Source organism: Ahaetulla prasina, chromosome 6 (genome assembly GCF_028640845.1).
Source record: "Ahaetulla prasina isolate Xishuangbanna chromosome 6, ASM2864084v1, whole genome shotgun sequence".
Classification (NCBI taxonomy): domain Eukaryota; kingdom Metazoa; phylum Chordata; class Lepidosauria; order Squamata; family Colubridae; genus Ahaetulla; species Ahaetulla prasina.
Window position 1 is genome coordinate 43,463,491 of NC_080544.1, and position 14,744 is coordinate 43,478,234.

At 34.9% G+C, this 14,744-nt stretch overlaps 1 protein-coding gene across 1 annotated transcript in view; it reads left to right on the plus strand.

Annotated features, from left to right (window-relative positions):
- The window catches only part of ADAM12 (ADAM metallopeptidase domain 12), a 302,284-nt gene extending 287,579 nt beyond the window's left edge, over window positions 1–14,705 (plus strand). The window contains exons 20-23 of the mRNA XM_058188276.1: window positions 132–243; window positions 1,844–2,026; window positions 7,523–7,656; window positions 8,643–14,705. Of these exons, the coding sequence (XP_058044259.1) occupies window positions 132–243; window positions 1,844–2,026; window positions 7,523–7,656; window positions 8,643–8,703 (490 nt within the window). The 3' untranslated portion in view covers window positions 8,704–14,705. The remainder of the gene's footprint in view (window positions 1–131; window positions 244–1,843; window positions 2,027–7,522; window positions 7,657–8,642) is intronic.
- The last annotated feature ends 39 nt before the right edge of the window (window positions 14,706–14,744 follow it).

Below are 14,744 nucleotides of genomic sequence, written 5' to 3' on the forward strand. Positions count from 1 at the left end.
GCATGTATTTTGCAGTCGCTGTTACTAAAAAAATAAAAAATAAAGATAGAGGAGCGTTATATCAAACTATAACCCTGACGTTGTATATTCCAAGCAGTAGCTATCTTTTAATGAGTGTGTTTGCATTGCAGGTCTGTGAGTCAAACAAGGCCTTCCAGTTCATCTGAATCTAATCATGTTCATACTGCAACATCTCTCAGTAAGAAACTAGCCAAGCAGCCACAAAATTTAACCACACCCAAGGTGGGTTTTATATAGTTGAAGTAAAAATAAAGTCAAAGATTCCCTTGAGTCAAGCTCAGCTTCAAGGATCTTTATGGAATATCTCTGTAGTTTTCTTATTATCAATAATTTGCCATTGCCTTCTTCCAGGATCAGAACAATGTTTGGACCTGTTAGCACCTATGTCTAAGGAGATTTAATTGGATATCATTAAAAATGATTTTAATGTTTTTCTCAGTAGTTATTATTTATAATATTTATGTATTATATGCCTTTTCCAACCTGCAGCACAAGTCAGAGAAACACAGTAATTACAAAAATGTCATCCCCCAAAGAATTCAAAATGTAACAACCTGCCAATTAAAGAAATATTTTTGGCTAATGCACACTAACCATTGCAACCGTGCATATAACAGCCCCCTACAGTACAGCCAAGTGCAAATATATCCAGAATTTCTATAAAAAAGGAATTAACCTTGAAACTGTCAATCCTAATGAGTGCAAGGTGGGATAAACAAAGTCTTCTAGTTAAACTAACATTCTAATTAAATAAAAGAAATTATACATCCATTTAATGGGGCAACAGAAAGAAAAACCTAGCCAGAGAACATAATATGTCAAGAGGTTTGTAGGGTGATGTTAATAAATCAAGAGGTTTTTAGGAGGATGTTCCTGCTGGTATTAAGAAGTTTGTGACCATTGATGACCAGCTGACAAAATGCCTATTGCAATGTCACAATAGAATTACATAAAAGGGCAAGATTTGCCTTGCTACATTGTGATGTGCATTTGATCACTTGTTCCTCTTCTCTTTTCTTTCCTCTTGCCCTTTGCAAATACCTATGAACCAGAAAACTTTAGCTATGAGCATTTATTGTTTAAAATAGATTCTGGCTATTCTCGGGAGCCAATAAAAACCCCTCCTAGGCAATAAATTCTGGGAAAAACATATAGGGTCCAGAATAGCCGGGACGTCATTGTTCTGGTTTGTCTAAGATCACAGAAAAACCCTGTGCCAAGAGACTATTGCAATACTCTGTGCATGAAAACAACTAAGGTATGCACCAATAGGGCCTCTGTCAAATAAAGAAAGCAAAATACAAATTTGGTTAATGACTGGAATAAAATCAACACAGCCAGATTGGAAAATGCATACTGGTTTCCATGCTCTAGACGAATGAAGATTTTAAGAGCTGTAACAAATAAATGTACTGCTTTCTGGATTGCAGCCAGTTCTCTTAGACAGAAATAATGCTTTTTAAACATCCAAGGATTAGTGTTTGAGTAAGCTGTTAATTGGTTGTTAGTTGACTTCAGAAAAAATAAAGAGGGCATATTAAAAAGGAAGAGCCATTTAAACCAGCCCTGAAAGCAGTGACATTTAACCATTAATTTGTATATCTGAGAAGAAGCATATTGGCACAATTCAGCCAAAATGATTTTAACAGTTATTTCAGTGGGAAAGATAATTTTGTTCATAGCATTTTCTTTTTCCTTGGGTTCTTCTCATCTGCTTTTCTTTAACTGCAATAAACTGAACTTGAAATGCTTAGTTTTAGTTGTGCCATATGCAGTGTACTTAAACTGCAGTTGATTTGCATATTGTTTTTATGGTCTTTAGAGAAACAACGTACAACAATTGCTCCAGTATCAAAAAAGAGATATTAGCTACTTTGTGAAGGCCCAGGATGCATCGAAATGGAACCCACCAGAGAGGGTTCAACCACAACTTTATGAGCTTTCTGGTCAACAGTCTGTGTTTGGAAAGGTGCTACCCACCAAGCCCACTCTGAAATTTGATCTGGTAGGTTGTCCCCCCCACCTCCATTTCTACAGAACTGCAAATTCCAGAGGCCCAGAGTAAATTGAGATTTCTTGCTGTTGAATGGAGAATAAATAGCCCTTTCTAGTTCTTTTATTTCTATCTGCCTTGTCACCTATTGCAGTCAAGAAAAACCTGAGAAATTTCAATCTTGATCTCTTTGGGCATTTCTTTACTGGTTGATTTCATTCTGAATGGCTACACTAAAAAGAATTGATTCTAGTTTATCTAATCATTCCCAGTCACCCTCAATATGTCTTCCTACAGTGCCATTGTTACAATATGTGTGACATGCTGTCAAGTAGCTGTTTAAATTCTAGATTGTCTAGAATTCAACAATGCCAGGGCTGTCTTCCATATTTGCTTCTTCATATGAGCCATGGTGGCTCAATGGTTAGAATGCAGTACTTCAGGCTACTTCTGCTGACTGCTGGATGCCTGCAATTTGGCTGTTCAGATCTCACCAGGCTCAAGTTTGACTCAGCCTTACATCCTTCTGAGGTCAGTAAAATGAGGGCCCAGATTGTTGGGGGCAATATGCTGACTCTATAAACAGCTTAGAGAAGGCTGTAAAAGCACTGTAAAGCGGTATATAAGTCTAAGTGTTATTGCTATTCTTGCTCCAAGAAAAATCACACAACTGTGCTGGTACATGTCATTATTAGATCTTACAATGGTTTTAGTGTGGAAGTGTTGGTGCCAGAGTTGTAAAACAGGAGGGTCATTGTTGAAGAAGAGCGGTAGTATAGAAGTGCACCTATTCAGTTTCGAAGCAGCAAAACTGCTTTAGAGTGAATGTGAGTGTGCTTTTTGGCACATAACTAAAAAAAAAAAGCAGCACCTTCTTCTGCGTTTGCACCAGCTACATGATCACAGAAAACATGTTTGAACTAAAGAGGCATTAAAGAAGCAGTGACAAGGTACACTGATACTGTCACACTCTATTGGTACTTTCATAATTGAAACATAAAGAAGCTGAAGCTTCTTTAAGGGAGTGCTAAAAGATGCAGTTAGTGTGCCAACATCCTCTCCAAGTCACATTGCCGCTTTGGGTCAGAAGAACTGGATGCCACTAGTCTCTAATTAATTGATGTTATATTTGAGTAGCTTTAGCTTGTGTTCAGCCTTTGCTCTCAGCTAATTCATTCTGGAAACCAACATGGTAGAGGCCTCTGCAACATTGTACATGGTCATCAAAATGACGCAAGCAGTGTCATATCATTGCATTGTAAGCTCTGCCCCTTTTATACACATGTGATATGTGTATAACACATTGTACACACACAATGGCAAATGGGGATTATATTTCTTTCATCATTTATCCCTCTGCAAATACTTCTGCACCATGAACCACTGATACGCTTTTTAACTGAATTGGATGAACATTGTGGAAAATATACGTGTTAAAACACATATATGAATGTGTTTAAACACTCATTTCTGAACAGAGACAATGACATCACAGGGCTTGACTGCAACTGATGAAATTTCAATTTTGGAAGGAATCTGAAAATGAGCTGTCATGTAGAATTACATATTTTAGGACAGTGTCCAGTGTCCTAAGGTTTTGCCAGCTATATATTATTTGGTTCTCAGATTGCAGCTTTTTTAATTTGTTTAATTTAATTCAGTCAAAGCTATTCTTTTCTGAGCCAGCCTGCTTCCATCTATTGTTGCTTTGTGTTATTATTGCTCTTTTGTTAGGATGGTAACCTAACCACTTCACATGTTCTGATTACAGTTCCATTGATTTGTTGAAAGCATTTGAGGGTACAGCCAGCCTCGAAACCCCAGGATAATTTTTGAGCGTTACAATAACATTTGAAACATTGAACCAATCCCACAGATTGACCACAACTATATTTCATAAAAACTATTAAAAGCAGAGTGTGTTCCGTAATCTTAGTTCAATGCTGATTTTGTTTCACATAAATTCTAGCTTGAAGAAATCTATAAAGTTTGATATTTCATTTGTAACATTTTGATAATTCTGAAGTTGCCACTGTTTAAACTTTATCTATTTATTTGGAGATCTTACATCTGAAAAAAATTGGCACCAACTTAAGCCAGCTTTCACATTCCTTCGAAAATCAGTACATAGTAGAATAACTTTTTGATGGAATCTGTTTAGTCAGACCACAAACCTAGATTATTATTTTTTTTTTGAAAGAAGCATGAATTGAATAGTACAACATTATTCCATCTCCTGCTGTTTACAAACCTCCTGAATGTGGTGGTGTTAATTATGATACTACCTCATTATCTTTTGCAAGCACTAGGCTGGAACTGTATGATGCAGCTGGCAGCTTTTTTTTCCAGCAATTGCCACAGTCTCTGTATTGAAATTACTTTGATCTTGTTCTTGTTCATCCGCTTCCCTAGTATTTGTCTGAGCCAGACTATTAAAAAAAACTGCCATTTTGCTTAGAGGGAAACTAGAGAATAGATGGTTTCTTGCAGAGGATTTTCTCTCTTCATAATTTATCTTTAGTATTATTAGTTGCCTGATTTGTATTTCTATTCATATTAAGGCAGTATGAAGTGTTTATGTGGGTACATATGAGCTAACCTTTGCTTTTTGAGTCAACGTAGTCAGGACTAGCTCCTGCTATCAATGGGCTTAATGTCCCTAATGATTACAGCAGTTTGACCTAACCACCAGCTGTCCCTGAAATTTGGTAATAAGCAAACAAACAAAACTGTAGATCAGTTACTTCACTTCACTTAACTGCAAGTTCTGGTTTACCTATACAGTACAAGCACACTGTTAGTTGTTATCTTGGCCTGCAACTTAGTATTATTCCAAATCATTTCTTCCATCTTAAGCCTGCTTTTGACTGGATCTAGCAAAACTCAGATTTAGAATTAAGAATAAGTTGCCACAGATATGTGCAAGCATGATGTACAATTTACTCTGGAGTTCCCCCCCCCCAATAATGTAATGGGGTCTGATGCCTGGAGCCTTAAGTCTTCTGTTTACTAAAGGCACAGAAGAACATCAGCCATAAGACAGTTGATTAGGCCCTTGTCTTAAAAATAAGCCTAAATTAGATTACTGTAATTTGCTCTGCTTGCAGCTGCACATGAAGACCACCCAAAGATTGTCTGGTGCACAGAGGCATGCTTGCTTAGTGATGAGCCGTAACACAGCCATATCATATCTCTATTGCAGGTGTTGCATTACCAAATAGACTTTTGCATATAATTCAAAGTGCCAGTCACTATCTATAAGAGTATATATGGTTTGGGGTCTGGGAGCATTTTAGATACCACTTTCCTGATTAGTTTCTATTTGTCTTATGAAGATAATTAGAGAGAGCTAAGTGTCCCCAGATAAGAGGAGATATAGGACGAGAGGTGTGATGGCATCTCCCAAACTTTGGAATAGCTTGCTATTGAAACAAAATCCATGGTTTTCCAGAGGCACATGAATGATCTCTTCTACAGAGAGTTTGGACATTTATGTATACTATGACACAATTTTGGGTAACTTTAAATGTTTACTTTTACTTGCTATTTAATTAGCTTTATTCTAATTTTGTATTCTATTTTCACTATGTAAATTCTGTAAGGTGCCTAGAATCTGGACGGTTTCAGTCAAATAAAGTTCATAAACACAAATACCCTATGAAGACTATAATGTAGAATTTTTAAAAGCATAACTTTCCCCATTTATTTATCTAATTTAGCTATTGCCCATTTCACTCTCAGATAATATCCAGTCTTTCTGACCCATCACTGATATAGGCATAATTATAGATGTTAGTTGATTGAAGAATAAAGCCAATGTACTTATTACTTTATTGGATTTATAAGATCTTCTTTTATTTTGTAGAACTGAAGTTGCACACACAATGTTCCTTCCCCCTATTTTCCTTACAATAAAAAAAAATTTTGAGGTAAGAGAGAGCAAAAGCCCAGAGTGAGTCACTTAGTAAGTTTCCATGCCTAAGGGATAACAAAGTTTATTTGTTTGATAAATTATAAATTTATATTATAAATGCTGTTATAATTTCATCTTCTGCAAGAATATTGCTAAAGGTATTGAAGAAGGTTGTTATGCCTCACAAACAAGCATATCTGTAGATAGAAGTCCAATTTTTACATAGTTGTATTCTGAGTTCAGATTGTTTTTTGCCATTTTCAGAAACTCTGTAATTACTAAAAATGAACAAATTACAGTGAAGTAAAAAAAAAATGGAGCCACCATTTCTTTCATGACACAGTATAAATTTAAAGTGTTTAGTGTGCTCTGGAAGCTATAAAAAAGACAACCATGGTTTATAATATAATAAACATTTTACTAATATTTCTTCTCCATGTATCTGTCAGAAGACATGGCATAGAAGCTGGTAGTTTTTCTGTTATAAAAGTTAGCCATTTTAAAAGTCCATTACAGATGCAATTTTAATAGCAGCCTTTTCTGTTAAAGGACATAGATGAGTTTATTGCAGATTGTAACTGTTAAGAAAACACTTCAATTAATCCAGTGCTACCTATTCAAGTGTCCTATGACAGAATTTATATCCAGAATAGCTGGTTATAAATCAAAATAACAAAAATGGCAATGTGTTTGATATTTTTTATTCATTCTTTAGTCCAAATGTTAAGTATCACCAGGTTTATAATTCATACAACCAGACTTCTATTTAACTTTACATTTTATTTGAAGTGATGCCTTATCTCTGGCACCTGTTTATTGTGCTTTATTGATAAAATGCTTATTGGTTCTTGCATCCTTTTGGGGAATATGAGAATTGATAAGAATTTGGGTTTTATTTTTAAGACAGTTAATAGGAAAAGGGCCATGGTATAACTGACAGGATAACGTTTAGCAGGATGCCTGGCAGAAAAGTGATATTAAATTGCTATAATTTGGAAATGTTCCAATGACAGATGTACACAATGATCTTTTTGTGTTTCCGCTCTTGGCACATTTATTAGGTGCCTTGTCATGTTCTCTTTTTGAAATAAAGAACAGATTTATGTATTTTAAAAGATTTGATAGATAGCTTTGAATGATTTAAAAAAAAACCATGCACTTTTGCCAAAGCGTTTTTGCCAGCTCTTTCATAGCTCCCCTGAATACTTTCCAAGAAGTCCTTCCCGACTGTATTTTTTCTTAATATTTTTTTTATTATTTACTAGAAATAGAAATCATGGAAACTCATATAATGCAAATGTTTGTTTCAACTAAAGCATGATATGAGGGATGGACAAAATGATGAATAATAGAAACATTAAAAGCTAAATCAAAAGGAGTTTGTTTTTGGCTGAACTATAGTTTGTTTTTGGACAAACTATAACTACAAAATTATGAAGAATTGTTTAGTAATAGTCTTTATAATACCCTTCATAATACACACTGTTTTGGTATTTTATCATTGACTGCATTGTACGTGGATAAAATCTATAAAAGAAATGTTTGTATAAATCAATGAATTACAACAATATTGTGATTTTGTTCCCACATTGTAGGAATCTTGCAAACCAAGTCCTCCTCAGAAGCCTTTGCCAGCTAATCCTCAGAAGAACAAAGCTGTTCAGTTTAATCCTGCTTCTAGGACAATGTTTGAACTTCCAAAAACTATGCCTCCAATTGCTCCTGTCAGGTTAGTTTGGTTGTCTCTTATTATGTTTCACACTAAACTCTTAATGGAAGCTATCCAAGTAAGATTTTATGAGCACCATGAAGCACAAAGTGGTTTAATTTTGCAATAAACATGTCATATGAAGAAACAACTTCAATATAAACCGAGCCATCACATACTGGCAGTACACAATGTAAAAAACTTCCTTTTCTCTGCCCTGAATTTTGACTAATTTAGCAGGTTCTAATGCTGTGGAAAAAAACCATTTCTTCTATTTCTCATTTCCCAAATCATAATTTTAACACTTTTAACATGTAGGCTAAAGAGATAAAACTGTCCCAACTCTTCCGTGGTTTAGAGATGGCAATGATCGGAATAAAGTGATATTCCAATATTATGACCACAAGTTATGTTTATATCATTATATCATATTATTATATATATGAATTATTATGAATTAATTATAATTCATGTAAACTTTAAAAGTAAAATATAACTGAAAGACATTAGAAATGAAAGACATCACACCCAAAGTTCTATCAAAGAGCTCTTTTAAGATATTCCTGTAATAGGCAGGGAGGAAACCAATCTAACTGCATGTTAGATGTTAGGAAACCTATGGGCCACAGCATTCTAGGCCATTTTAAAGCAACCCCAACTAGGACCTATTAAGGTAATCCAAATGGGTGGCAATAAGGCCATGAGCTGCTGTTGCAGCAAAGTTTTTTGTTCTGGATTCAGCTGCACCCATACACAGATGTATGCATGCACATGCACACGCACCCATCTGCAGCCTCCTGAAATTAAATTTGATGGTGCAGATGGATGGGCTTCAAAAAAGTGGTGCAGGATATCTACGTGATCTGAAACTATCGCATGCCTATCCCTATAAGTAGCAATTGTTTGATTAATTTACTGGTAATAAGTAAATAAATGTCTTAGTAATTCCCAATTTTCTTATATTATTTTTTTTTCTTTTTGTCCCTTAACCCTCTTCTGTTGAACAGGCCTGCACCAAAACCTCCACTTCATGTGCCTAGGCCCTGCAATGCTGCCTATATGAAATGAAATGGTGGATTGGGGAAATGAACACCATTTTTATTCTGAAAAAATAGAAGTTTGCACTATTTTTCAGCTGGAAATTAATATTTTTATACCAACCCATAGAATGTTTAATGTTCTATATCCCATTGTTTTAAGAACTCTGAGCTACTGCCTTTGGTGCTATAGTGTGTGAAGGTAGTTTGCGTCCTTGCTCAGGTACTAATAAATTATTAATTTATACTGATATTTATTACAGTGCAGAGCACTGTAGTAAATATTATTTCATCATAATCAAGTTTTCCTAGGATGGAAGCCATTCTTATGATGTTTAAACAGTCTTGAACCATCCTTCATTTTAAATTTCACAGGCTATATAATACCTCTCAGTGTTTGTTGTTCCGTTTAGATCTATTTTTTGCAGGATGCTGACTAGGACTGAAATAAAATTGCTGAGATCAAGGGACCAATGAAAGTTCAAATACAGTTATCTTTTTTATTCTTTGCCAAAATCTGGAGGCAAAATGTAATTTGGGGGATACAATTTACAGGAAGATGAAATAAACAACTGCCAATGCTGTTCCTATTGATATTCCATTAGAAAGACGGAAAAATACTATTTGCAAAAATCAAGAGATATTGTGAGATTTTCTCATAATTTGAAAGCTTATAGTAAGCAAAGGCAACCAAAAATTCACTGTGATTATGCATGTACCAAATGGAATTCCAATCTACCTCTAGTGAACTGTGCATATGGAACATAACTGTTTTTGGAGAAAATACTACAAAATGTGATTTGTGCAAAACTCATCTCCATCATCATGGTACAGATGCACATTAAATATACACTGAATTGTCTCTTGAGGCTTAAATACCTATTCCCAAAAGCAGTTTTATCCAGTACCCAGAATCCATTTTCAAGTGTAAACAGAGTCTCAAGAATATTTCTTATTATTTATTTCAGTTCTATAACATGTTAGTCATCTGTTCCAGAATTACAATGGGTTAGAGAAATCTTCAGATAAATTGTACTAACACAAGTGATTTCTTCTTTGTACTACACAAAAATATAATTAGCCACAACTGTATATCCTAACTCACTGTACTGTAATGTTAAATGCCTGTTTTCCAAGAGTGTATAGATTTTCAAATAGCTTTTAAAGTACTGTATATTGAAGACCATTTCAATTAGAAATGGTGTGAAATTTCTATTGTAATGCATTTTTCAAACTTTTCAATCTTCTCAGTGTTTATGTATCTCTGTGTGTGTGCAAGTATACATATATAAACATCTGCATTCACACAACAATTTTCATGAGGCTCACACTTTGATGATTGGTTTCCACCAATACAGCACAAGGTGTTTGTCCTTTTCTTACACTGTGGTGCAACAGATCATATAATCACAAAACTTATGGATAGCTTTATAGTTCCGTAATACCCAGTTCAGATGCTTACTTACCATTTATACGATGTTTTCATGTGCAGAATAGCAAGTAACTCAGCATGGGATAGGAATTTTACTTGTTTAAAACATACTACTGTATCAGTCATATTTCAAAAAAAAATTTCTTACAAATAGCTATGCACAGTAACAAAAACGCATTGTTTCATACTAAAAGAAAAAATCAACCTAGTAAAATATTTTGCGAAAAACCATTAACTTTGGCTTGAGAGTACTGTATTTAGCATTTACAAAGACTAGATTCCTATAGAGAAAGTACTGTTTTGAGTTAAGCTACCATATTTAGATTGAAAAACAGCAGATAGCTAGATGGCAACAAGGAGACAGACAACTCATTCGGTTGTGGTTGTTGCAGCTCTCTGGTAATAGACACATGACTCTTTATCTCCATATGTCCACTGATTTTATAAAAAATAATTTGATCAGTTCTTATATCCGGCTGTTGCGTGCCAAGAAATTTGAAATATTAAACATTTCAAAAACATTTTTATATTTACCTGCCTTCCTCTTACGCTGAATGTTTTGTTCATTAGTTTAATGCATGGTGACTAAATATGTAGCTCTGTAATTAGCTATAATAAAAAGGTAAAGGCTTCTCCTATCCAGTCGCATCTGACTCTAGTGGACAGTGTTCATCTCCGTTTCTTAGCCGAGGGAGCCTTCATTATCTGAAGATACACTCGGATCATCTCCAATCATAAAGGACCACACTTAAGAGGGCAGAATTCTAATGCATTTTATGAAAAGGGACATTGCCTTGTCTGAACATCCATTTTCTGTGCACTGCGAGGATAATCCAGCCCACTGGCTTCTTATTTGGGACCCCAGAGTGAGCTTTATTCCGTTCTTACACAATTAGTTACCTACGCCTTTGTGAAACAAACTGACAGGCACATGAGCAGGAAAGGTGGGGTCAAGAAAGAATTTAAAGAAACAGCACTCGGTAACTAGCAGAAGGTAGTTAGTGAATAACCATCCATTGATTATCCAAGCAGCGCACTGGAAAATGGCAAATTGTAAGTTCATCTATCCCAGTACTATCTACACTGATCATTTAAGATTTCTGAGAATTTCCAATTTGTCTGCCTAAAATTTATTGAATTTCCCATGCCTCTATGTAAATGTGGCCACTTTCATCTGCTGTCTCTTTATGGTCAGAAAGTTTCTATCATTTATTTTCTCCCCTGCTAACTAGCAAAACAGCAATTCAAGGTTTATTTCATTAGCAGCATGGATTACTGACCTACCATCTAAAGGATATCATTAAAATTATTTTACAGTAGTCCAAACAGCAGCTGGAAAGCATAAGATAAATGTATTTGTCCTTGTTTAGCAAGTTTATAAAAAATAACAGCATTTTTATTGACAGAGCTACATTTATTTTTTCCTTTCTCTTAAAAATACTTAACCAATTGAATCACTATATTTTACATTTTTCCTCTTATTATAAATTGACCAAAAATATAATCTGTTATTACATAAAACTGCTTCCAGTTCCCAGACCTTTGGATCATTCCAGTTGTAGATGCAACATGCTATTTTCCAAAGTCATTAATCTTCGCTTCCTAACAGAGAGAACCAGCACCAAATGATCTTTATTTCTTTTTTGGTGCATAATTTAACTTTTCCAATTATTATGCTCTGTATCTAGGCAACAAGAGCAGTGATGCCTATGAAGAAACCAGGTAAAAATATCCATATCTCAAAATAAAGCAAAATGGAATTATCTAGAAAACGATTTGCTTTATAAACTTTGCATATGTTACAATGTAATAATTGATATTTTAATTTATAAGGCATTTGGAAAATATTAATGTAATATTTATGCTAAGTAGGAAGAGTTATTGATGATTGTAGAAACTCAGTTTTTTAAAATGAGATTTGGCAAGTGCTATTAGGATTCTTCAAATTTCCTGCCTCTTGAATAGTTATAGGTTTTCGAGAGCGTTGACCCTCCGTTCTCCATTAAAATTAATTCTATTTGACTGTCACTCAAAATAAATTTGTAATTGCTTATTAAAAAGATGACATTTATTTCATCTAGCAAGAATCCCAGGAAGAGACTGCCTATAAAAATATTGAACTTTGTAGGATTTATTCTTTCTTTGGTACTATATTAATTCCCCATCATTCTTTCCTCTCTATTCATAAAAAAAGTGGAAGCAAAACTATTTAAGAGATATAACCTTCAGCTAGAAGGCACTATGCATTCTTAGTGCCCCAATCTAACAGGCATTGTAGACCTGCGGTTATGTACTACTGTATGAGAAATAAGGTAACTCTGTGTAGGTAACAGTTAATATTGGGCCTCACATATGCAATGTGCATAATGTAAATTAGGCAGGGGTCAAATGTATATCACAACCAAAATCAGCAGATGATCCAGTCAATTTGATCTTATCTAGCATTATATAAGTGAGAAGAAACACAGTTATATGTGTCTGTTATTAAGTCCATTATTCCTTGTCACAAAAGGAGTCAATAAAAGTATCAGTAAACTTAAGAGCATCTTTTTCTTAATTACACAAAGCATATCAATCATTTTAAGTTTACAGCTGGAGTTGCAACAAGTTACTATTTCTTGAAACCAGAACTTCTCCTGTTTCTCAACAGGATATTTGTAGACCTTAAGACCTTATCTTGACCAAAGCAGGTGCTTAGCCCAATCTGTGATGTTTTCAATGGATAGCAGCAGAGCCATCCATCATGGCTTTGTTGGTCTGCATTGGGGCATCTTAGGATATGTAGGATATTAAGCCATTTTTATTTTTTTTCCAAACAGTTGGGAACTACTCCAGCTTGAGAGCAAATCTCATGCCATTGGAAGCTGTGCTTTGGGGGGAAAAGGGGATGGGTGGTTTGGACAGGATAATCTCCATACCTGGAGGTTATGGCTTTAGAAAGAGGCAGTTCTCCAGCCCTCATGTTTTCAAAAGATTATTTGGTATGGTCATGGTCCTGCTGGACTTGTTTTCTGATGAAGAGGAAGAAAAAGAACTAGGGACATCTAGGAATAATAAATGTGGTGGGATTGATTCCAGCACTGTTATAGACAATACTCCCACTTCACTCTGACTGAAGAAGATCCAGTAAGTATCCCTGCCTGCACCCTCTATCTGCCTTTCAGGTTCTTAAATCAATTCACCTAGTCTGAACAGAGATGTGTTTTAAAGATTCAACTATCAAAGGTTGACTGACCAAAAAGCAGATCAGCAGGAAAGTAGACTCTAAGAAGCAATGAACAATTTGCTCATTTGGATAAAGTATGAGCTGTTGATTTTTTTTAGGCCTCTGTCATTGCCTCCTTAGTGAAAACATTTTCCTGGGACTGCATAGCTATTGTGTGAGTCCAAAAAAAGTCGGGACATCTTTAAGGTGTTGGCAGGTGCAACAAGCACCCTCAAACTCTACCTCAGGGGTGTCAAACTCGCATAGTCACGTTGTCATCACGTGACATATTGTGACTTTCCCCTCCCTTTGCTAAACCAGGGGTGGGTGGGGCCAGCACGTGACGCATCAGGCCTGGGGGTTGCGAGTTTGACACCCCTGGTATACCTGAACCACATTTTCTATTTTAGATACAAATAATTTTACATCCCCATTAATAATTGAGAACTGGTAGGATAATGCTCTTGACTGGTACATAATGCTTATGAACTACTTTTGGAACTACAATTACTGTAAAAAGAAAAAAAAATAGAACAGAATGTGTCCAGTTATAGATACCACAGTTCCAAAAAGGACAACAGCAAATTGGAATGAGTTCAAAAGAGAATTACAAAGATGTGGAAGCAAGCCCAATATACACAATTAAAAGATCTGACTAAGACTGACGAGAGATAACGACCATTCTTCAGACATCTAAAAGGAGGGATTTATTTTCTACTCTGCCAAAGCACTGGACTGAACCTGCGAGTGTAAACTTAGAAGGAAGCAGAATTAATAACTTTCAGGTATCTTCAAACTTAAATCTAAACAGATAATCAATCTGTGATTATATATTAATTGCATTTAACCTTTCTAGCAAATGAACTATCAGTAAATTAAAAATATTTTTGAAATTAAAGGTAATGCAACAAGAAAAGACAGAGGAGATTTGAAAGCACATGCAGCAATTTTAGGAGTTGGGCCTAACCCAAAAGAAAGATTTTTATGCTGAATATTTATTGTTCAGAAATGTTTGACAACAAGAAATGGATTGCATGAGATGAGATGCAATGTGAGTTGCCGTTAGGACTCATCCTATGGAACAAAAGATCCTAACACAATTTGTTCTTTACTAGAGGAATAGCAACTGATGTATAATTCGAACTGTTGATATCGTGATCCTTGAAACATTTTCACATTTTAATTATTCCATTTAATGTGTGTAGGGTTATTTTAACAAAATCATTCTATACACTATAAATGTGTATTATAATCCAATGCATTCATTTTTATGAAATACATCTCTACAATGGTTACAATTATATTTGCTTTATTTGATATACAACATTATATTGCAGTTTGTATTCTTTATGTCCAGACTTTATACAGATTATTGCAGTATGTCAATATGTTTCAATATTAGGACATTATATATTCTTTTAAGTATTTTATATCA